Genomic DNA, 27,318 nt, shown 5'->3' on the forward strand with positions numbered 1-27,318 from the left:
AAAATAACAAAAAATTTATAGACATGAGAGAAAAAATGCGAAGAAACTGATTTGTCTTGTCACTTCTTCTGGTAGTGCTATGCCGGAAATTAGGAAGTATGTTAGCTGACTATAACCAGTTTGGCTGTGACTGTTGCATAATTGTAAACTATCTAAAGAATCTGCTTATGCCAGGCAAGGAGTTATCAGATTTGAAAAGAAATTTTAATTTTTACTTAATCTCTGGCAAAATTCCCAACTCCAGTTTTCCCACAATCAAATGGAACTATTTCCCTTGCCAATTTCACTAAAAAAAAAACAAAAAAAAAACCTGTCATTCCTTTTGCATAATTTCAAAATCTAAAATTTCAAAAGAAAAACTACTTATTTCGGGTTCTTTTGCAATCCACGGAGGTACGAAAAAGTTGTCAACAAAAACAAATATCTAACAAATAAATGTTATCAAATGCAAGATAAGTTACTTTTCTACCTAACTGAATAAGTTTTTAGTGTTTTTATTTAATGTAAAATCTTTATTCAGCGTGAAAAACAAGTAATGTTGAATGCTGCCGGAAAACAAGAAAAGATGGCTGTGGTATCTCTCTAAATCTTTGAGGTCTCTACAATCACTTCAAAATAAGAAATAAATCAAAATGGTGAAGTGAAGTGTTGGCTATTGTGAATGCTGTACAACATGGTTTAATCCAAAATACCCGGTGTCCGAAATAATGCAAGGGACATAACTCTCTCTCACACAGTCTCTTTGCCAACAAACATGAACGAATAGATGGTGAAGTGAATTGTTGCCTATTATGAGAGTTATGTAGCATATTTTAATCCAAAATATCTGCTCTCTGGAATAATGCAAGGGACATAACTCTTTATAATCAGACATGAACAAAATGAGGAATGATGAGATGTGTGGGAGGAGTAAGGAAGTCAGAAGACAGAGTTCATTGGCCAAATAAAGAATTTGATGGATAAGGACCATTGTGTGTGTCTATAGAGACAATCAGTGCACAGTTTGATGTCAACATGGGAACTGTACACAATTATCAACAAGGAACTGGAGATGCAGAAGGTTTGTATAAATGCACCAGTCCACAACTCCATCCTTGTCACAGACTATTTGCTCAAGCTTGGCATCAAAACATTTCCTCACTCTCCCTATAGTCCAAATCTTGCTTTCTATGACTTTTGGTTATTCAATAAGCTCAAGGAAATCCTTAGTGGTTGTCATTATAAGACAATTGAGGAGACGAATAAGACTGATGAGAATCATTGACACGCTCACAGAAGACTTACATGTGGCCTTCCAGAAGTTGTTGGGACGGTACAACAAATGCATTGCAGCTGGAGAAGATTACTTTGAAGGAAACTAGAGTTTCATGTGTGTACTATCAATAAAAGTGCCCATACGATAAAACTCTGGAATCTTATTGAAGGCATCTTGGATATCAAAATACTCTAAATACCCTTACCATTCTTAAATTAAAAATTTATTAAAGAAATTTAAAAAAAAAAAGAAAAAGATATAAAAAAAGTTAATTCCATCCATTTTGTAATGTTTTAAACAAAGTTATATTTTGTTTGTGTATTTAAAAAATTATTTATTTTGAAAATATTTATTTTGAAAATATTTATATTGAAAATATTTATTTTGAAAAATAGAATGTTATAGTAAAATGTTGTACATTTAAAATATAATTTATGTTGAAACAATGTTGCTGAATTTTTAATGATTTCAATTAAATTCCATTAATGTTTTCTGTTGTGAAGAAACAAATTCATACATTTCAAAAGATTCTAAAATAACTGATACGACTACTTTTATTGAATTAAAGATATTTATCTTTTTCACAAAAAAAAGGGGAAAAGTCTTATAAAAATAAATTCCATTTATTTCATGATATTCTAAACTGAATGTTCTATTTTATGTGTGCATTATAAAAATGTTTATTTTGAAAATAACTGCGTTGAATTATAGACTGATACATTTTATTTGTAAATTTTAAATACAATTTAGTTTGAAATAATGTTGCTAAATTTTTAACAATTTCAATTAAATTGAATAAATTTTTTGTTATTTCATTTTTGTGATATTTTGTTACTTTATTGAACTTGTTTTGAATTACCAGAAAAGTTTGGTTAAAAAAACAAGTATTCATTTTTGATTGCCCTTCCTTTTCGTTAGTATAACTCTTCCGAAAATGAAAGCAAAAAATACTTCCAGCAAGTTAAAGTGCATTTATATCAACTATTCTTTGATTAATGTTGTGTGAAAAATTTTAGGATAATGAAAAATTTTTCAATAATTTCATTAACAGGAGATTGTTGCCAATCTGATCACTCATATTGGTTCTGGAATGGCCCAAGAAATGGACACTGCACTGGAAATTTTGGCTGATCTGTCTGAATCCTGTATAGACCTTATAGCACCCTTTGCTATCTTTGTAAAAGTGAGTCATTAATTTAATAAACGTAACCAAGTATTTGTAATTCTTATTAGTGGAAAGAAGAAGTAATAAAAATGAATAAATGTCAAAATGAATAATCCCAATCATGCTTATATATTAATAAGCTTTAAAAAAGATGTCATATCATTAGGTAAAATAAATTGTTCCTTTTAATTGGGCAGCAAGATAATGAGGGAAATTCGAATATATTTGAACTTCTTATTCACAGACATAAGTCTGTCATGTGACAGCATACAACAGTCTGACAATGTCAGAATGGTTTAAACTCTCATCTGCACTTTACTTCTCCATATTGTCTGAAGTATTCACAAAGTTATGCCATACAAACGTTGATAATTCAAAAACTATTTATCTGATATGGCAGAGGTATTTTTTAAAATGTGTAGTCATTTACAGTATTTACATACAGTTTTATTAGTTCCATGGCCTTTTGGTTAGGAGCAAAGTGGCTTGGTTTTTTTTTTTCCACACTCCACGATTCTCTCCAATGAAATTATTGTATATATAGGGGGCATTCCAAAAGTAATGCCTCCTATTTTTCTAATCCCTCTAAATGAATCAAAGGGGATTGCAAATTGCATTGTTAAGATGACTGAACTTATGCATTTATTACCTGAAAGTTTCACCTCTCTGTTGGAGATATTGATGGTGTGAGACTCTTAGAAAGCAACTCTTGTCATGGACGTGCTTCAGAAGCAGAAATGTGTCATTAAATTCATGGCAAATGTGCATTGAGAATGGTGATGACTGTGTAGTAAATTAAATTCTGGAGTAGAAAAGGTCACTCGTTTTTATAGTACCAATCTTGTCTTCATAGCACTTTAACGTTTTAGTTGAAGAACAAAAGGAATCTTTACTTTTGGAATGAGCCTCATAGATATATTTATTTTCTTGAATAAAACTTTTAACCATGTGGGAAATTTTAAGTAGGACAACCCCTGAAGTAAATGTGATATTATGATCACTGATGATTCTAGTTAAGACTAGGATAGACATTTTTTAGGCATGATGACAAAGATGACCAATTATACCCATTTTCCCACACTTTTGAATGGCCTTGCGCCTAATTTCTTTCAAATGTAAATTTAAAAAAATATTTCTGCAAATAAATATTGCAAAATGTAGTATCTGTTCTGATACTACACTTCATCTTTGCCCTCATTGAAGGAGAAATCGTTTTAGGCTGAGGTAATTCAGTTTTTCTCCCAACTGACAGTGCTTCTTTTTGGGGAGCTACATTTTGCCCACATTAAAAACTGACCATGACTAACTTTGGTCTTGGGAGAGGCCAGTAAATAGGGACTATTGTGTTTTGGTTTTTAATACGAGGTAGCATGATAAATTTGTTGCCCTAAAGAAAACAACACTACAGCTTTATTTTAAAACTTTTATTGAAAAACATCAATTCAGGTAACTTGATGATGTAGTAGAGCTGACATCTATTCAATGCAGCTGCCTTCAGCCTCAATCACCACCTTGATACGGGTCTGAAACTGGGAGCATGACTTTTCCACAAGTGCCGGCGGGAGCTCAGCAAATACTCGCTGATGGCGGCAATCAGGCTGGCTTTGGTGTTAGTGATGTTCTCGACGTATGACCGAACGAAGTAGTCCAGCAAGTTCAGGTCATGGGAGGAGGGCTAGTTAGAAAAGGGTACAAAGTCGTAGCACTCCTTCTCAAGCCAAGCCTGGGTCTCTTTGGACTTGTGGGTCGGCACTAAGACCTGCTGCTATACCCAAGGTCTGTCAGGGGATCACCACACTCTTGCTATATAGGAGTCTTATTAGAGTGATGCTGTCGTTGAGTCTTAGAGAGAGAGATGTTGTAAAGAGGGTTGTTGTAAGAGATGTTGTTGTGTTCGTGTTATGACGAGATTCATATTAATAAAATGTTTATACTTAGAAGTGTTGATATGAGATGTAGAGTTCACATTGTCGATATGAGATGTCGAGACGTGTATGTAAAGACATTTTATAACACATGATATACAAGACATATAATAACAATTTTCACTTTACCTTTTGGTAGAATCACAACACAAAGATGACGTTTATAAAAACACATGATGGGTTTATTTCTTCTCCAGACCGGTCGTGGTTTTCTGAGTCAAGAATTCAAAGCTTCACATTCTAATTTCAAAAGTGACCGTCTCGCTTCTAGACGTTCGAATGTCCATGTCTGGACTGTCGTCTGTCGTCCTCAGACTCTCTCTGACTCTCCCCCAGTTTCTCCTTCAGTTTCTCTCAAGTTTCTAACTATATCTAGAACTTCCCATTTTCCATGACGTCATACACATGTTAAAACATGTGTCTTCTTTCACGTGTTCTGGACATGCGTGTCCAAAACTTTTTCCTTTGTTTACAAAAGGAATTTTAACCTATATTCCCAATAACCTATTTTTCCAATATGTTAAAAACATGTTTATTAAATTATCTTGTATAGTTGCATTCCTCAATTGAATTTTTCATAACAGACTTGTCAACGCACATTCTTTTCTTGAAACTATTTTATCTCTAAGCTAAACAATGGTTTGTTTTACATTCCATTTTCTAATTCTCTCTCGTAATCTATTTCTAAACCTAATTTACGAGGTTCGAATTTCGTCTATTCTATTTCATTTTCATTTTAACTAAATCTCTCTATTTTTATACTTACATGAAAAGGGGACAGCCCTTATCATGTAACACTCTTCAGCACATCCAGGTACACTTTGGTGTTGACTTACAAGCTGACTTCGAATATGTAAGGTGGCATGATGTGGCCCTCATTTGAAACCACACCAAAGGCCATAACATTTCCAGAAACTTTGTTGAGCTGTACCTTCAAGCATTGAACCGTCCGGATTTGTATTTTGAGAGTGCTGGCAATGGTCCTGTTGTCATAACTTAGATTGATAGACAGCATAAATTGTACAACGATGCATCTCCGATCTTGCTCATTGAACATTGTGTCACTTTCGAACATGATAGAAGGCTCCTATTGCTCTTGGGATTTGTACACAACTGGTCAACTAGTAGGTGGTTTGCAACAAAAAAGAAAACCGGTTTTCATCAAACGGAAATTGAATCATGTTGTCTTTTCTGGGCCGACAATTTTATTGTTCCGCATTGTACACATTTTTCTTGACACAAATTTGAGATGGCATTTGGTTATTTCTTTTTTAATATTTATTTCAGGGTTTATTGGATTATACGGATCGTCTGAAATTGTCCCAAATTAGAAAGGTCTATTTTGCTATTAGCAAACTAGCTTTTCATTCAGATAAAGATGGTGGACGGACAAAGGTCAGTCTAAATATTACGGTTTTATTTTTTTCCAAAAACAAATTATTTGTGATGTTTTTTTTATTCTTTAATACCAATCCTAAATTATAACAGAATAGTGTGATGAGTTTCTTTTCTGGTCAAGAAGTGAGTGATGAATTAGGCTTTCTGGTCAATCATTTTGTTTTATATATGTATTTAAAAAACTTTTCCCCAGGCATTTCCAGAGTATTGTGATAAACAAATGTAGAATCTCATTTTTATTTTTCTGTTAACAACAACATAAGATAGCTATATTGAGTTGCTTTCAATTATTGTTATAATGTAGTCTTAGTCGTGACACCTCAGATGTAACCATGAGTCACACGGGCTATTGTCCACAGTAGCTGTGGAGTACAAATTAACTTCATCTCGAACTGTAGGATCACATATATAGCATCGTCTAGTCTCGGACCTTTTAAGAGTATCCACAAAATTCCCTAGATGCTGAACTATGTACATATCAACGAATTTAGCTCGGAAGGACAAATACATGCAAACCCTAAGTCCATGTGGCAACACGATTTCCACACCAACTGGTTTTCAGAGGTAGAAAAATGATGCTTTTGTTCTCCTGGATGTCTTTGAGTTTAATCATTTGGTCACTGATCATACTGGTGTTCCTTTCTTTCACCAAAAGTCACTATTTGACAGGAAGCTCCCGTTACTGGTTTGGAGATGTCTGTGAAAAAACAGAATCACTTCAAAACAACAGCAAAGAGGAAATGACTGACAAGTCACTGATAATTTTCTTATAAAAAAAAATTTTCAGTGAAATATTCCAATCTCTATCTCTACTTATATATAAAAGGCACATTGTGTGTATGTGTTCCCTATGGACTCAGAAATGACTGGGTCGATTTTTTAAAAAAATTTCACACAAATGTACTTGATGTGTCTGGGAGTGCTCTTATATCAGGTTTTGTATTGGAATACCTCTGATAAGTATTGAAAATCGATAATCAAAAAAATTTGATTGAAAAATGAAGTTTGATTTTGACCAAAGTTAACACCTTATACAGCCTAACATCACAATTGCATTCAAGAAGTTTTATCACCGCACAAGCAGAAAGGCCCAGCATATAAAATTTTCAATAGGTTCTTTAATTAGTCAGGGGGGGCATTTAAAATGAATGTTTCTATTTAAAGCACAACTGAACCATGATACTTGACTTTTGCATTTTAAACTGTAATTTTAGCCGTTATATAAAAATAATTTTATAAAATCAATAGTAGGTTCTCTACAGTTCAATGTAGACTATGTCAGTGCATGAAGTGCGTTTTGCTCCCTCCCACATTGTGTCTTAGTATATTTATTTTAATAACTTTCTTCCTCTCTTTTCTCCTCTTCGAGACAGAGAGAGAGAGAAAGAGAGAGTATTACATAATTTCTTTTCTCTTTATACTCAGATCATATCTTCCTCTGTCTCGTTTTTTTCTTTTCTTTAGCAAATTAGTTTTTCCAAAATTGACAGTTCATTGCCAGAATTCATTCTATCAGTGACTTGTTACAAGCACCTTGCTTGAGCTTTGTGACCCTTCTAATCCTGCCAGCTGGTATTATTTTTTTTAACTTGTTTCTGGGAATTTAAAATTTTGCCTGTTTTCGTTAGTTAGCATTGACAGAATCATGAAAATTTTATCAGCAAGGTCATTTGATTTAACTCGGGATGCACAATATCGCCACACTGTCAAATGCTGAGTGTAGAACGGTGGCTATATATATATATGTGTGTGTGTGTGTGTGTGTGTGTGGCAACAATCTCACCTCTGAGAAAACTCAGAAATGATAGTCTAAGAACTTTCACGACTTAACCAGCTCTAACGTTTCCTCCCTCTCCCCAACTCCTCTGATTGCAACTTAATGGATTGTTATGTGTAGAGCAACACTAAGAATGAGTTGATTACCTGGATCAAACAAGTGTTCACATGCCCCAAGTTCAAATCCAGCACTTAAGAACATTAAGAAGATATCAATGAAAGAGAGTAGAAAGTTTACTTCTTACAGACTTGTAACAGCTCCTGCACTATCAGCTAGGCTTCAGCTGCTGCCCCATCGATGAAATGTTGCATCCCTCTGACTGTTTTACAAGTACTTTAATGACTAAATACTCTGTGATTCTCTCTCCTCTGATCTTGAGTACATGGTGCTATGGGGAAAGAGGTGGCTGGTTAATTTTAATGCATCTAAAACCAAGCTTCTATCTTTCTATCATCAACACTCTGCTTCCTGTCTAGCATCGAAGAAATGAATGGCCCTCGTCTTATGGAGGCTCCATGTTTTGACAAGCTTCTGGGCCTGACCTTTACTACTGACCTGAAATAGAACATGTACATCAAATCCGTTGCCAAGGTGGCTGGAGAAATAGTAGGATCATTCTACCGCTCCAGTAGATATCTCACTGCTGATGCAATTCTCTACCTGTATAAGAGTCAAGAACGTCCAAGGATAGAGTTCTGTTGCCACATCTGAGCAGGAGCTACTAGAAAGACCTTATCCTGCCTTGACAGAGTTCAAAATAGACTTCATAGCCTAGTGGGGGGGGGATGCCTTTTTCTCTTCCATGCAACCTCTTTCCTGTAGAAGAGATGTTGCGAGTTTGTCTCTGCTTTCTCGTTATTTTCATGGCAAGTGCTCCTCTGAGCTCCAATCTATGATCCCCCTTGCCAAACTTTCACGAAAAACACTCGTTTAGCTGAAATCACTATCAATAATTTTCCCTATTCTTTATCTGTGCCTAAACCTAAACATAGATTCCATGAACAAAACTTCTTTCTGAGAACATCATGCCTGTGAAACTCTGTTTACCTGCTTTCCAGCTGACTACAGTTTGTTTGTCTTCAAGTCCAACATAAACAAGTTCTTGATGAGCCATTCCCTTAAGTAATCCAATTTACCAACTTTCCACTATTTACGATTACTATGATATTGTCCTATTGACTTCTCTACACTCATTAACACTTATTCTCGAGTGGCCTCCAGGCCTTGATAAATGGTGACTCCATTTATAATAATATAATAAAATATATATATATGTATTTTATCATTAGTTTCAGCAATTTGAAATTAAGTTTTAAACAAAAAACAAACAATTAAAAACATCATTTTTGGCTTTGGAAAATAGGCTAAAATTTTTCTGATTCCAATACCCTCAAAAGTTCTGATTATTGTTGATTCCGATTAATCACTGCAACACTAGTGTATAAATATATAAACTCCTTACTTCAAGTGGCTTCATGCATTGTCTGGAGCAATTTCCATAAAAAAAGAAACATTATTGGTTAAGATTGGCGTTACTTCTTTCCTTTCACAAAAGTGTAGAAATAGTTCCTTAACACCCTGTATATCTTCCACTCACTTCTTATAGCTTGAGCACTGTAGTAAGTGAAATTTTCAACTACCATTAACCATAATGCAAAGTTCTTCATAAAACAAATGAATTAACACATTTTGGTGGCTAATTTCTTTCTGGAATGTTTTTCATTTTCATTTTCCTTTTAATTATTTACCTATGAATATACTATTTTAGTATATATAAATGAAAATATATGAATGAATTTATATAAATATATATATATATATATGAATGAATTTATATAAATATATATATATGAATGAATTTATATAAATATATATATATGAATGAATATATATAAATATATATATATGAATGAATGAATATATATAAATATATATATATATATGAATGAATGAATATATATAAATATATATATATATATGAATGAATGAATATATATAAATATATATATATATATGAATGAATGAATATATATAAATATATATATATATATGAATGAATGAATATATATAAATATATATATATATATATATGAATGAATGAATATATATAAATATATATATATATATATGAATGAATGAATATATATATAAATATATATATATATATGAATGAATGAATATATATAAATATATATATATGACTGAATATATATAAATATATATATATATATATGAATGAATGAATATATATAAATATATATATATATGAATGAATGACTATATATAAATATATATATATATATGAATGAATGAATATATATATAAATATATGAATGAATGAATATATATAAATATATGAATGAATGAATATATATAAATATATATATATGAATGAATATATATAAATATATATATATATGAATGAATGAATATATATAAATATATATATATATATGAATGAATGAGTATATATAAATATATATATATATATGAATGAATGAATATATATAAATATATATATATATATATATATATGAATATATATAAATATATATATATATGAATGAATGAATATATATAAATATATATATATATATGAATGAATGAATATATATAAATATATGAATGAATGAATATATATAAATATATATATATATGAATAAATGAATATATATAAATATATATATATATGAATGAATGAATATATATAAATATATATATATATATATATGAATGAATGAATATATATAAATATATATATATATGAATGAATGAATATATATAAATATATATATATATATGAATGAATGAATATATATAAATATATATATATATATGAATGAATGAATATATATAAATATATGAATGAATGAATATATATAAATATATATATATATATGAATGAATGAATATATATAAATATATATATATATGAATGAATGAATATATATAAATATATATATATATGAATGAATGAATATATATAAATATATATATGAATGAATGAATATATATAAATATATATATATATGAATGAATGAATATATATAAATATATATATATATGAATGAATGAATATATATAAATATATATATATATGAATGAATGAATATATATAAATATATATATATATATGAATGAATATATATAAATATATATATATATGAATGAATGAATATATATAAATATATATATATATGAATGAATGAATATATATAAATATATATATATATGAATGAATGAATATATATAAATATATATATATATGAATGAATGAATATATATAAATATATATATATATTAATGAATGAATATATATAAATATATATATATATATATGAATGAATATATATAAATATATATATATATTAATGAATGAATATATATAAATATATATATATATATATGAATGAATATATATAAATATATATATATATGAATGAATGAATATATATAAATATATATATATATGAATGAATGAATATATATAAATATATATATATATATGAATGAATGAATATATATAAATATATATATATATATGAATGAATGAATATATATAAATATATATATATATGAATGAATGAATATATATAAATATATATATATATATGAATGAATGAATATATATAAATATATATATATATATGAATGAATGAATATATATAAATATATATATGAATGAATGAATATATATAAATATATATATATATATGAATGAATGAATATATATAAATATATATATATATATGAATGAATGAATATATATAAATATATATATATATGAATGAATGAATATATATAAATATATATATATATATATATGAATGAATGAATATATATAAATATATATATATATGAATGAATGAATATATATAAATATATATATATATATATGAATGAATGAATATATATAAATATATGAATGAATGAATATATATAAATATATATATATATGAATGAATGAATATATATAAATATATATATATATATGAATGAATGAATATATATAAATATATATATATATATGAATGAATGAATATATATAAATATATATATATATGAATGAATGAATATATATAAATATATATATATGAATGAATGAATATATATAAATATATATATATATATATATGAATGAATGAATATATATAAATATATATATATATGAATGAATATATGTAAATATATATATATACATATGAATGAATGAATATATATAAATATATATATATATGAATGAATGAATGACTATATATAAATATATATATATATATATATATGAATGAATGAATGACTATATATAAATATATATATATATATATGAATGAATGAATATATATATATATATATGAATGAATGAATATATATATATATATATATGAATGAATGAATATATATAAATATATATATATATATATGAATGAATGAATATATATAAATATATATATATGAATGAATGAATATATATAAATATATATATATATGAATGAATGAATATATATAAATATATATATATAAATGAATGAATATATATAAATATATGAATGAATGAATATATATAAATATATGAATGAATGAATATATATAAATATATAAATATATGAATGAATGAATATATATAAATATATATATATATGAATGAATGAATATATATAAATATATATATATATATGAATGAATGAATATATGTAAATATATATATATATGAATGAATGAATATATATAAATATATATATATATGAATGAATGAATATATATAAATATATATATATATGAATGAATGAATATATATATATGAATGAATGAATATATATAAATATATATATATATGAATGAATGAATATATATAAATATATATATATGAATGAATGAATATATATAAATATATATATATATGAATGAATGAATATATATAGATATATATATATGAATGAATGAATATATATAAATATATATATATATGAATGAATGAATATATATAAATATATATATATATGAATGAATGAATATATATAAATATATATATATATGAATGAATGAATATATATAAATATATATATATATGAATGAATGAATATATATAAATATATATATATGAATGAATGAATATATATAAATATATATATATGAATGAATGAATATATATAAATATATATATATATGAATGAATATATATAAATATATATATATATTAATGAATGAATATATATAAATATATATATATATGAATGAATGAATATATATAAATATATATATATATATGAATGAATGAATATATATAAATATATATATATATGAATTAATATATATAAATATATATATATATATATATGAATGAATGAATATATATATATATATATGAATGAATGAATATATATAAATATATATATGAATGAATGAATATATATAAATATATATATATATGAATGAATGAATATATATAAATATATGAATGAATGAATATATATAAATATATATATATATGAATGAATGAATATATATAAATATATATATATATGAATGAATGAATATATATAAATATATATATATATGAATGAATGAATATATATATATATATATATATATATGAATGAATGAATATATATAAATATATATATATATGAATGAATGAATATATATAAATATATATATGAATGAATGAATATATATAAATATATATATGAATGAATGAATATATATAAATATATATATATATGAATGAATGAATATATATAAATATATATATATGAATGAATGAATATATATAAATATATATATATGAATGAATGAATATATATAAATATATATATATGAATGAATGAATATATATAAATATATATATATGAATGAATGAATATATATAAATATATATATATATATATGAATGAATATATATAAATATATATATATATATTAATGAATGAATATATATAAATATATATATATATATTAATGAATGAATATATATAAATATATATATATATGAATGAATGAATATATATAAATATATATATATATGAATGAATGAATATATATAAATATATATATATATGAATGAATGAATATATATAAATATATATATATATGAATGAATGAATATATATAAATATATATATATATGAATGAATGAATATATATAAATATATATATATATATATATGAATGAATGAATATATATAAATATATATATGAATGAATGAATATATATAAATATATATATGAATGAATGAATATATATAAATATATATATGAATGAATGAATATATATAAATATATATATGAATGAATTAATATATATAAATATATATATGAATGAATGAATATATATAAATATATATATATATATATATGAATGAATGAATATATATAAATATATATATATATATGAATGAATGAATATATATAAATATATATATATATATATATATATATATGAATGAATGAATATATATAAATATATATATATATGAATGAATAAATATATATAAATATATATATATATGAATGAATAAATATATATAAATATATATATATACGAATGAATGAATATATATAAATATATATATATACGAATGAATGAATATATATAAATATATGAATGAATGAATATATATAAATAAATATATGAATGAATGAATATATATAAATAAATATATATGAATGAATATATTGAATAAATATATATGAATTAATATATTGAATAAATATATATGAATGAATATATTGAATAAATATATATGGATGAATATATTGAATGAATATATATAAATAAATATATATGAATGAATATATTGAATAAATATATATGAATGAATATATTGAATGAATATATTGAATAAATATATATAAATAAATATATTGAATAAATATATATAAATAAATATATATGGATAAATATATATGAATGGATGAATAAATATATATGAATGAATGAATGAATAAATATATATGGATGAATAAATATATATGAATGAATGAATGAAAAAATATATATGGATTAATATATATGAATGAATGAATAAATATATATGGATGAATATGAATGAATGAATGAATAAATATATATGGATAAATATATATGAATGAATGAAAAAATATATATGGAAAATATATATGAATGAATGAATGAATAAATATATATGGATAAATAAATATATATGAATAAATGAATGAATAAATATATATGGATAAATATATATGAATGAATGAAAAAATATATATGGAAAATATATATGAATGAATGAATGAATAAATATATATGGATAAATAAATATATATGAATGAATGAATAAATATATATGGATAAATATATATTAATGAATGAAAAAATATATATGGAAAATATATATGAATGAATGAATGAATAAATATATATGGATGAATAAATATATATGAATGAATGAATGAATAAATATATATGGATAAATATGAATGAATGAATGAATAAATATATATGAATGAATGAAAAAATATATATGGAAAATATATATGAATGAATGAATGAATAAATATATATGGATAAATAAATATATATGAATGAATGAATGAATAAATATATATGGATGAATAAATATATATGAATGAATGAATGAATAAATATATATGGATAAATATGAATGAATGAATGAATAAATATATATGGATAAATATATATGAATCAATGAAAAAATATATATGGATAAATATGAATGAATGAATGAATAAATATATATGGATAAATATATATGAATGAATGAAAAAATATATATGGAAAATATATATGAATGAATATATATGGATAAATCCTAAAATATGAACTTAAAAAAAAATATGTCATAGCATCCCGCTCTGACCACCGTTAATATTGTAGTACACACATTCAAAAATGTATTAGTGACTTGATATGGACAGTAGCAAATTTTATTTCCGTGACCACCAAACCAGGCTAAGGTAACCGCTCTCTCTTTCTCTTGCACAGGAAATGTCATGCAGATTTTTAAAAATTGTTGATTTGTTTTGAGATTTCTTGCCAATTCCAAGCCTTAAAAGCAAAAACAAGACAAAAAACAAGTTTTGGTTTTTCTTCCATTACCGCCTCCAAAATGTTTTTTTCTGAAATTTGTACGACTCTTACTTCTTTCAGGCATATTTTTTTTTCTGCTTATTACTGCTGAATCTAGAGCTGAAAAATTGGGATCATTTTATTATAAACTAGTATTTCAGCCCGGTGTTGCCCAGGTGTTTGGAGGTGTATGTTCAGAAAAAAAAAAACAGCGCTCAATTTTTTAAACTTTGCCCTCTATTATGACCCCTTAACATTTGCTTTGGGCTCGAATCAAGTTATTAAGTTAGATCCATGTCCAAGGAACCTATATCTAAAATTTCAAGTGTTTAGACCCAAAATTGTCGGAGGAGTTTGGTAGAGTTCTCAAAGGTCAAATCATTGAACTTTGACCCCTTAACAGACAAATTTCTGGCCGAAAACCGATCACAAAGATTTCCCCAAATCTCAGTATCCTGTATATCAAATTTCGAGTCTGTAGACTGAAAATTGACAGAGTTATTGCATAAGGAAATGTAGACACACACACAGACATGTTCACTTTTATAGATATACAGATGTAGATATAAACGTGTTTTAAAAAAAAAAAATTTCATAAGAAAAAATTTTATATAATCTTTTTTGTTTTGTTTTTTATTTTTTTCAAATTCCTGCATTGTTTGGTATTAATTGCCATAATTAATTACCTAATAATTACTAATCATGTTTCTACCTTTTTAAAATTTTTAGCATTGTTTGCTATTAATTACTGTCATTAATTAATTATGTATTACTAATCATATATCTATCTTTTTATGAATTTTTTTTTTTTTTAGTTTTTAAAATTTCCAGCTTTGTTTGGTATTAATTGCTATCATTATTTAATTACCTATCAATTGCTAGTCATATTTCTACGTTTTCTCTTTTATTTTTCTTTAGAATGAACTTCACATTGTCATCCGAAAACAATTAATGAGTAATAAATTACGGTAAGTTTTTTTATAATACAACTGGGAGAATATTGGAACAGAACAGTTTTTTTTATAATACAACTGGGAGAATTCTGGAACAGAACAGTTTTGTGACAATTTTATGTCCCCTTACAAAGATCCAAATTATTTTTTAAATACAAAAAATTTAACGGTTTAAAAACCAAGCAAGTGTAGATTTTTTTTTTTTTTGATAAACAAACAAATCAAATTTGATATTTTGATACATAACAGAATCTTTATCATGAAATATAAGTTGTTTTTTCTTTTTTTACGTACCATGATGTTGGTGGAGGTAATGCCTGGCACGTCTCTCTCAGATGTTGTTGGTGAGGGTAATGTCTAGTAGAACACGCTGGTCCAGCGTGTATTGTAAAATGATAAGTCTACTGTGTTAAAAGTACTATTGATATGAAATTCCAAATTTGATGGTTTAAAGATCAAACAAGTTCAGAATTTCTTTTTAATAAACAAACATATTATTTTATTAAAATCAAATTTGATATTTCAATACATAACAGAATCTTCATCAAGAAATATAAATGCTTTCTTTTTTTTCTTTTTTTTTTTTCATATACCATGATGTTGGTGACGGTAATGCCTGGCACATCTCTCTCAGATCTTGGCTGAGGATAATGTCATTAATTAAAAAAAAAAAAAAAGAATTCTGCACTTGTTCGGTCTTTAAACCATTAAATTTTGAATTTCATATCAAGTTTTTTTAATACAGTAGACTTTTATCACTTTATTTTTTAAATGTTTATTTCATGAGTTTTATTTTCACTATCTTCTATATTAGTAAGTGTAGTCTAAAATGTAATTAAAAAAAAAATTAATACAAACCAGGTGTGAGGAGCGAACCTGAGACCTTTTTGTTGCAGATCGGGAGTCTGCCAATGGGCTACATCCATCCTGCCCACAGCGACGGTTGGGTTTCGCCCAATGGCTATAGAAAACAGGCCGATAGGTCATTCGGCGTCAGTTGAGAAAGATAATGCATTTAGTATTAAAATTACTAAAAATCGTAAATTTTTATTTTCTTACTAAAAAAATCTACTTGATCAATTTACGTCATTTTTGGAATATGACATCTTCCTTCTGCCCCAGGGTCTCTTGCATTTTATTATTCTAGAGTTGCTCTTTTCGGCATGGTCACACCAATTTAGGAGTTCATCAAACGTTAGGATATTCAGACTCACCAGATAACCTGAAATTGCATATCTATCCAATCATTGTCCATCATGATGCTTAAGACGAACAAGTGAGGACTGGATGGAGACCAGCAATCACCTCCAGGCAGCATCACACACACATATATATATATATATATATATATATATGTACCTCTGGAAAATATATACGAGGACATTCCTAAAGTAATGCCTCCTATTTTTATTCTGCCTGAATGGATCAGAGAGAATTGCAAATTGCATTGTTATGATAATTGAACTTATGCATTCATGACCTGAAAGTTTCATCACATTGTTGCAGATATTGACGGTGTGAGACTCTTAAGAAAGCAACCCGTTATGGATGTGCATCATAAGTAGAGATGAGTTCCTGGAAAAAGTGCATTGAAAATTGTGATGACTATGTAGAAAAATAAATTCTGGACAACAAAAAGTCTCCTGTTTTAATGGTACTAATCCCATCTTTGTAGCTCTTCAACTTTTCTCAACAGAACTTATTTTTTCTCAAACAAAGAGAATACCTCCTAGGTGGTTTGACTCCGGCCAGAGATATTTTCAGTTCTCTGTGATTCCCTCCTCACTTCCCTTAACCAAGCATCCAACAACTGCTCAACTACCAGTCATATGCATCAGCAAAACATGCTGCACAGTTTTCGTGTTTACACAATTTATGAAAAATGTTAGGGATAATCATTCAAAGATTGGCGGCCTTGATGTATCCAGTGCCACCTTGAATTGTTTGGACATCTCCAGGCTGATTATAGCTTGTTTATTTATTTATTTTTTACTATTTGAAATATTATGGAAGTAAGCAAACTACTTGAGTTTGTTTGCTTGCAGTGTGAGTTAAATAAAGGAGTAATTGTTGTATTTATGCTGTATTTAAAACAATGACGGTACACTGGTGTTTGTGAAATATAACAATATATCTTTATTGTCGGTGACAGTTATGGATGGTTGGTCGTTAGGAGGGAGATGTATACATGGGAATTCGACAGGTTGATTCTTCTCTGGCCCAAATTGTCAACGAACTCCCAAATCCTTTTCAGTCATTTGTGACTACCTGAAACGTGCACTTGGGATGGCATTGTCAATGTAGCCACATCCCAAGGTCGTTTTATATGGTTATTGTCGTTTCACTGAATTGACCTGATTTTGGTTTGACTTGATTACACCTGTGTAACCTTTTGCTGAAAATGACCTTTTGCCAAAAATGACCTTTCAGATATATATTTATCTTCTTTTTGACAATTCATCAAGATTGTTGTTTTTTCCCATGCAGGTGCCTGGAGTCAAGTTAATAATTTTTATTGAAATGAAATTTTGGTACATTTAATAATGGTCTTGTGTTGTTTCTTACATTTTTTGCCAGGTGTATATCTTTGTCAAAATGATTTCTTGGTACACACGCCCTAGATAGTTAACATAATCTCAGAAAAGTTGATGCCAATCTTGTTAATCTGCTTTCAATTTATAAAAAAAGGTTCAATAACTTTAATAATGTTTTTTTTTGGTTTTTTCAGGTACAAACAGAATGGTATTATTGGAGCAATCATGTTGATTAAAAGTGTTCTATCTTCAAGGTAAGTTCGCATTTTTTTCTTCAGCTTGAAAATCTACGGTCAAATCAGCTCCCCGCAAAAAGGGGGAACTCTGGCAGTGTCCAAATGAATAGCAATTGTCTGATATGAAGGGTTTCCCCCATATTGATCAAAGCTGATTGCCTTCTAGACGTCCCAGCCTGGAAGGCCAGGAAGCTGTTGACTTTGCTTTGATCAGTTTCGCTTTATTCATACGAAAAAGACAAGCAAACACTGGAAAGGACGGGATGGGGGGAATTTCTTAAAAGTCGCTCAAAATAGAGACGATGTCCGTTTTTGAATCTGAGATATTATAATCTAGGGAGAATAAAGAAACTTCTCCATAAACGTAACGGATGCGAAAAGCCCAGTGAAAAAAAGCCTTTCTTGGACATACACAAACGCGTGCACCCGTTTTGCCTTTTATATAATAGACTAGCGGGGGAGACTAGCGGGGGGGGGGAGTACCCGGCATTGCCCGGGTGTTTTTAGGTGTGTGTATGGGGGGGGATAAGTAATAACCCAGAAACGATGTTAAAAAAATCGGAAAAACCAAATCAAAAAAAAAAAACAGCGAAAAAAAAACGCTGTGTGTATGGGGGGAGGGGAGTAAACTAAAGAATAAGCGAAGTAAAAAAAATAAAGAAACGTTGCCCGCGTGTCTAAAGATGTAAAAGAAAAAAAAATAGTTTTGGTCGTGAGGCTGGATTGAACCCGGAACGCGAAGGTGAAACTAACTCCAACCACTTAACTGTCTAGGCCAAGAGTAAGAGGAATTGATTATAGTGTTAAAATAAGGCTTATAAAGCGAGTGAAAGAGGTTTGATTGACAGATAGCCACTAAATGAGGTCATCGCGGGAGCGTTACGAGATGACGTAGCAGTATTTTATTTTTTATTAAATTACGTATTTCGTTTCTTGTCTAGACATCTCTCTCTATCTGTCTGTCTCTCTCTCTCTGTTTGTGTATGTGTGTGTCTCTCTCTCTCTCTCTCTCTCACTTCGTCTTCCTTACTCTAAAGACTGTTACTAAAAAAGAAAATGGCGTCTGGCTGTTTCTTTTTGTAAAAACTTTGATCATTAATATTTTTTGTAAGCGTATTTTTTTTTTACTTCACATTTTTGGCTTGTTATTTTTCGTTTAACTATCGTTTCTAACTATTTTGAATGTGCTAATAACTTTGATAACGTTGCATAGCGTAGAAAGTTCATAGTTTAGCTTGTGTAAGGGTTAAATTTTTTTTTTACCGATAACATGTTTTTTTAAATTCAGACTGCCATTAGAGCTTGTTGACGTCAAGATCACGTGACATGACTCAGCGGGTTTTAAATACAAGTTGACCCAAAATAAACGGCCCCGTGTATACTTTATGTAGAAGAGTTGGCGCCCGTATTTTTTGGGGCAGGTATAAATCGACTAGCGAGGGGTACCCGGCGTTGCCTGGGTGTTTGTAGGGGTGTGTAGTGTTAAATAAAAAAGAAGCCGGAGGGGGGGTAGGATCGAAGCCGAACCCCTGAGGCAAAGTTTGAAAATAAAATCAGCCAGCCAGAAGTGAAAGATGTTTGAAAGTCATCGAGCGTTACGACGACAATGATGACGATGTAAGCATTGTTATAAGCGAAGTAAGAAAAGAAAACGTTTTAATTAAGCGGGGGGGGGGGACACAAAAAAAAATAACGTAAGGCAAACGAACGAACGTTACATGAAAAATGGCTTAAATAATACAGGGTTCAATATTTAAATTTAAAAAATCGAAAAAAAACAAGAAAACATTTCACACCACGATTCGAACCCAAAACGTTTAGATAATGAACCAAGGCCTTAACTACCCGTGCTAAAGCGGCGTATATAAAGTTTGTTCGGTTTATCAACTCTTTAAAGTAAATCAGGTCACAACGTCATGACGTCTTCTAACGCATGCGTTGTTGACCCTCCCCCCTTCTCTCACTCTCTCTCTCTCTCTCACTTCGTCTGCCTTACTCTAAAGACTGGAAAATGGCGTCTGGCTGTTTTTATTTTAAAAAAAAACTTCGATCGTTAATATTTTTTGTAAGAGTATTTTTTTTTATTTCACATGTTTGACTTGGCTTTATTTTTCGTTTAACTATCCTATCTAACTATTTTGAATGTGGTAATAACTTTGGTAACGTTGCCATAGCGTAGAAGTTCATAGTTTAGCTTTAATTAATTTTTTTTTTTACCGATAACAACATTTTTAAATTGTAAATTAAGACTGCCATTAGAGGTTGCTGACATCAAGATCACGTGACATGACTCAGCGGGTTTTAAATACAAGTTGACCCAAAATAAACGGCCGCGTGTATACTTTATGTAGAAGAGTTGACAGCCGTATTTTTTGGGGCAGTTATAAATCGATTTAAAAATATGTAATGTTTAACATTAAAATGTCACTTTTTTGGCCCCCCTCCTGCAGAAAATCGATCAGTTGACGCACTTCTGATGGTCACTTTGGGCCAATTTTTCGATATTTGTCGTCCGGAAGGTGGGGCTTTCATATGAGACCAAGTTTGTGAATTTTTGTTGTGTCTGTCGAAAGTTTTTAGCAGACACACAAACATACATACATACATTTTCTCTTTTATATATATAGATTTAAAAATATGTAATGTTTAACATTAAAATGTCATTTTTTTTGGGACGACCCCCCCCTGCAGAAAATTGATCAGTTGGCGCACTTCTGATGGTCCTTTTGGGCTAATTTTTCGATATTTGTTGTCCGGAGGGTGGGGCTTTAATATGATACCAAGTTTGTGAATTTTTGTTCCGGCGGTCAAAAGTTTTTAGCAGACACACAAACATACATACATACATACATACATACATTTTCGCTTTTATATATATAGACTAGTGGGGGTGCCATGTGTTTGGATGTGTGTTTTTTTTTTTTTTTTTTTTTTTTTTAATACATTTTCACCCCAAACAAGGCACATTGCCACTTTGGTGTAGGGGGCTACTATCAGGGGAAACAACTACTGGGGTACTATGTAGGGATTAGGGCAGCGAGATGTTGGTTCACGTTGCACTTGAACTTATGCATGTCAGTACAGTTGGGGAAGCAGTGACCCGGAATGGAATTCCAAAGTCTAGCAGTTCTGGGGAAGAAACTACTGGAGTAGAAGGATCTTTTACATCTAGGGATCTCTACAGTGTGGGGGTGGGATTTTGCAGCTTGTCGGGTCTGTCGAGGGTGTTCACGTCGTGGGGGCACAAGTGCTTGCAGTTCTTCAGAGCATTCACCATTATAATACTTGTAGAACAGGCAGAGGGATGCAACGTTTCGACGATGGGACAGAGGCTGAAGTTTTGATGCCAGTTTAGGGCCTATCAGATTTGCGACTCTCTTTTGAACCTTGTCGAGGAGCGAGAGACTAGTAGCCGATGCACCGGCCCAAATATGACAGCAATACTCCATACATGGGCGAATAGTGGCCTTATAGAGGTACAGGATACTTTCGGGTGTTAAAAGTTTTCTAGCACGGTAGAGAGAGCCCACCTTCCTTGCAGCGGCCCTGGCAATGCCCTCGATGTAACTGTTCCAACTCATGTTTCCAGTGAACGTTAGGCCAAGGAGCTTGAGAGACGTACTCTCAGATAAAGAGTCGTTGGCCATTGCTATAGGTGGTAGAGAAGGTTTCTTGTAATTATTGAATGAAATCAGTTTTGTCTTGGTGGCATTGAATGTGACCATCCATTTTTGTCCCCATTCCACTACTGATTGGAGGTCATCCTCTAGTGTTTCTGCCATTACTTTAGATATATGTTCGTTTGTTTTCCTGTCGTGCCTGCTATAGAGTGTGGTGTCATCAGCATATATCCCCATCTCAGAGGCAATCTTGTCGGGGAGGTCATTTATGAATATCAGGAACAGCAGAGGTCCCAGGATAGATCCTTGGGGCACTCCCGCATTTATATCATATTGTTTAGATGTACGACCGTCGAGGACAACCTGGATTTTTCTCTTATCTAAGAAGGATTTAATTACGTTAAGTATTCTACCAGTGATACCGTAAGATCTAATCTTCCTGAGGAGACCCTCATGCCATACCCTGTCAAAAGCCTTAGATATATCTAGAGCTACCGCTCTTCCCTCTCCCGCTTTGTCCAGTGAATGGTATATGCGTTCAGAGATTACAGTGAGGATGTCTGCTGTGGAACGGGCTTGTCTAAATCCATATTGACGGTCGGTCAGAAGTTTAGCATCTGTAAGGTGCTGGACTAGAGCATGGTTAATTAAGGTCTCAAATATTTTGGCAAAAAGTGGGAGGAGGCTAATAGGGCGATAATTTAATGGGTCAGTTCTTTCGCCAGAATTCTTGAATACTGGTACTACAGAAGCAGTTTTCCAACAGCTCGGAAAGCAAGATTCATTAAGGCATTTGTTGTAGAGTTTGGAGAGAACTGGAGCTACTTCGGCTGAGCACTTTTTTAATAGCACAGCTGGGATGAGGTCGGGTCCACATGCTTTGGAAGTGTCAAGGTTTTTTATGATAGCATGCACCTGAGCAGGGGTGATTTTCAGGTCGTCTAGCGTGGCGTCTGTCCGCATAGGAAATTGAGGTAGGGGGTGGTTTAGAGGGTCCAGTGTGGAGTTTGAGGCAAACCGACTGGCAAGCATGTTAGCCTTCTCGGTTGCTGAGCAAAGAACCTCGTGATTGTTGGCTAGTGGGGGAATTGTTGATTGCCCATCATTTACTACACTGTTGTAGATTTTCCAGAAGTCACGAGTTCCTAGTTTTTGTGCTTCGATGCGTTTTTTCGTGGTTTCCGTAAATTCCCTCTTAGCTGTCGCTATTTCTTTCTTAACGTTACTTCTAGCTTCTATGTACTTCTGTCTGTTTGAACTGGACTTATGTCGATTAAACCTGTGGAATGCATGCTGCCTTTGAGCAATGGCAGTTGCGCAAGTCAAAGTAAACCATTGGGGAGAGTGGGGCTTGCTATAGAATTTCCGCATGGGAACATGCGCTTCGATTGCAGTTTTGAACCATTCAGTGGTCTCGGTTGCACACTGTTCAGCAGGAAGAGAAAAAATATTTCCCCATGGGGCGTCTCTGATAAGATCTCTGATAGCTTCCCAGTCAGCCTTTTTATAATATCTCGTTGTTTTGAGCACTGGCTCTTCAGTTTTGGGTCTAGAGTTTAGGGCGATTTCAACCATTATCACCGCATGATCAGCGTTCCCAAGTGGGCTGTCGGCTTTCGTTACACAATCATCAGGAACTGTGGTCAAAAACAGATCTAATAGTGATGCGTGTTGTTCTTCCTGATCAGGGAAGCGGGTTGGAAAAGTAACAATTTGCGCTAGGGAGTGAGATACAGAGAAGCTATGAGTTGCGCTGCCTGCTGCATCTGTGTAAGTAGAGAATCCAAGCCAGTTTTTGTGATGGACATTAAAGTCGCCAAATACATGTACTTGGGCGCTAGTGTCGAAGGAGAGTGCTGTGTCTATGATGTCAGATACTTTGTTTATTATGGTGCAGTCTTGGGTCGAGGGAGAGCGGTAGAGAAAGTAAAAGTAGCTAATGTTGTGTTGCATGATTAGTCTAAAGCACATAAAGGCTTGATCATCCGTTTCTAGGTTTGTTTCTCTAGTCAAGGGAAGGGTATTACGAATGTAAACTCCAAGTCCGTGCATATGTCTGTCAGAGTCCTTACGGCAGAGTGGGAGATATCCAGGCATGTTAAAATAATTAGAGGGGATGGAGGAGTGTAGGTTAGTCTCACTTAGTGCTAAGATATCCGGGGTATTTGTTAGGAGAAATGCTTCAACATCAGCTAAATTAGTTCTAAGCCCACGGATATTTGTGAATGCAAGCCTCAAGGGAGGAGGCAAGTTGGATTTGTTTGACCCTAAGCCTGGTTTAAGCTTATTTTTAGATTGTACTGTCATCATGTTTTTTTTAACGAGTTTCAGTTGGGTTAGGGGAAGCCGAACAGGAGGTTATGCAGAATATCACACATGCATCACAAGTAGACCATCAGCTGACCCTCCATCAACTAGGACTGTGGCCTCAGGAAAGCCCACCGGGGATGAGTGCAGGGTCCCTTTCCATGCGCGCCATGGCACTGCAAACATCCCGATATTATTCAACTGTTGATGGAGCAGCCGCTCTAAGCGCTACCAAAGAGTTAGGTCTCCTGTACTACCAGTCGGAAACAGCAGCCAGTAACTGTCAATCCGGTACCCTCAACCCATCGGAGGAAGGTCAACCCAATCTAATTGCTCAGGCATATGTGGTACTCAAGCATTCTCAAGTGCCCAGCTTTAGGGGTGGGGTGTGTCGGGAGTGGGGAAACGGCGTTCATTGCCCTAGACAAGAAACAAGATCTACCACTGGGTGTTTCTGTCGAATCACTGTGATAGTATCTCTGCGCCTGACTAATAGGCAAAGAAGGAGTATGGAAGCCGGGCGATAGGCAGGACCTATCTACTCCTTAAGCATTTTAGGTTTGCAAACCGGTAATTTGATTGAGTCACCAGCTCTAGGAAGGTTGTCATCCAAGACTGAAGAGGCCTCCCTCCTCTTTGGTTTGGTTTCAGAGTTTTCCTTCTCCTAGACGGATGATCTGGAAAGATCTACTGGGTCCGTCACCACTGAGAGGGTTTGCTCCGCGCCTGGGTTCTAATCCAGGTATTTCTGCGACCCCGCGTGGTTAGTTAATGTTATTGGGTTAGTTTGTAGAGGTTATATCTGCTAAAATAGTTACACTCCTCAAAGTGGATTAGGGACATTGTTATTTCATTGTTACTGGATAAAGAGGTTGAGTAGAGCTCATGCAGTGTAAGCAACTATGATTGTAAGGAGGCTTGTTAGGAGGAGATAATGTGGTTTGAGGCTTTCTCTTTTGTATATATATATATTTTATTTTTTCCTTTTATTTTTATTTATTTATTTATTTATTTTTTATTCATGTGAGCTTGGGTCTAGTATAATATTAGAGTGTGAGTAGGTGTTAAGAATTGAACTACGAGTTGTGCCCAAGCTATATTTTAGATGATAGCAGGGCATGAGATGCGAGTGCAAATATAGTACGGGTAAAAACAGTAAGTTTTGAGTCATGTGTAATTTGGTAAATAGATATATGGGCTGGTTTTAGTAGGTAACCTGGTTAAAAAAGGCATTACTATGCTTCCATTTCCATTGTTACTGGGAGAGGGTATAGGTAAAAATTCATGCTGTGAAAGCAACTAAATTTGCTACAGTATTGGATTTGGGAGAGACGAGTTAATGTATGGTTAGATATAGTTTTGTAAGTTTAGGAATGGATGATTAGATATGGTTTAGTAGGTTTAGGATAAGGATAAAGTGTTAGGGTATGATTTACTTATTATTAGAAATTCTGATTTGGTGCCCAAACCGAATATTTAGTAAGACTGAAAGATAAGATATGCTCAGTATAGATACAAGAGAACATTTGATATGGAGTACAGTTATACCTGATAGATATAGGTTATTGCATATGTTGTAAATATAGTTAAATATAGATGGATGGATAAGTAGTAATGTATACGAATGCATGGAATTTTGGACACTTTGAGTAAGTTGCCTTTAGACTACAACGAAGGAGAATGACTTCGCCTTTCTCTTAATATCCGGAAGTTTTTATTTCAATGAGTACCGGTTTAGTTTGTGTAATGATTATTGCAATACTATCTCTTAATAAAGAGATATTAATGGTTGCTGTTCATTATAGATTACTTTAAGTCAATGTATAGGACTATGGCTAGTAAGTATTTACTTAGAAGCTTGGTTATGGGGTAGGAGTTTTAATCAGGGGCATACCTAGGAAATTTTGGTTGTTAATGGGTATCGATTTTCGAGTCTGTTAGGGTCAAGGGCGGAGAGCAAGGACCTCTCTAAGTTACGTGAAATGGATTAGGTTTAGTGGCAACTTGAAAAATAGAGCAGTTTGATTTGTCAGTGATCAGGAGAAAGAGAATTTAAGTAAAAAATAAAAAGGTTTGTCATGCAAAACAGACGATGCAGTCATCT

General features: G+C 30.5%; 1 protein-coding gene across 1 annotated transcript in view; it reads left to right on the forward strand.

Moving 5' to 3' along the window:
* Positions 1–27,318, forward strand: part of LOC145243368 (Fanconi anemia group D2 protein-like) — a 212,310-nt gene that overhangs the window by 66,959 nt on the left and 118,033 nt on the right. The window contains exons 16-19 of the mRNA XM_080106191.1: positions 2,307–2,438; positions 5,633–5,740; positions 16,483–16,532; positions 19,246–19,305. Of these exons, the coding sequence (XP_079962317.1) occupies positions 2,307–2,438; positions 5,633–5,740; positions 16,483–16,532; positions 19,246–19,305 (350 nt within the window). The remainder of the gene's footprint in view (positions 1–2,306; positions 2,439–5,632; positions 5,741–16,482; positions 16,533–19,245; positions 19,306–27,318) is intronic.

The sequence above is a fragment of the Euprymna scolopes genome, chromosome 22 (genome assembly GCF_053919585.1).
Source record: "Euprymna scolopes isolate OS-2025 chromosome 22, ASM5391958v1, whole genome shotgun sequence".
NCBI lineage: Eukaryota > Metazoa > Mollusca > Cephalopoda > Sepiida > Sepiolidae > Euprymna > Euprymna scolopes.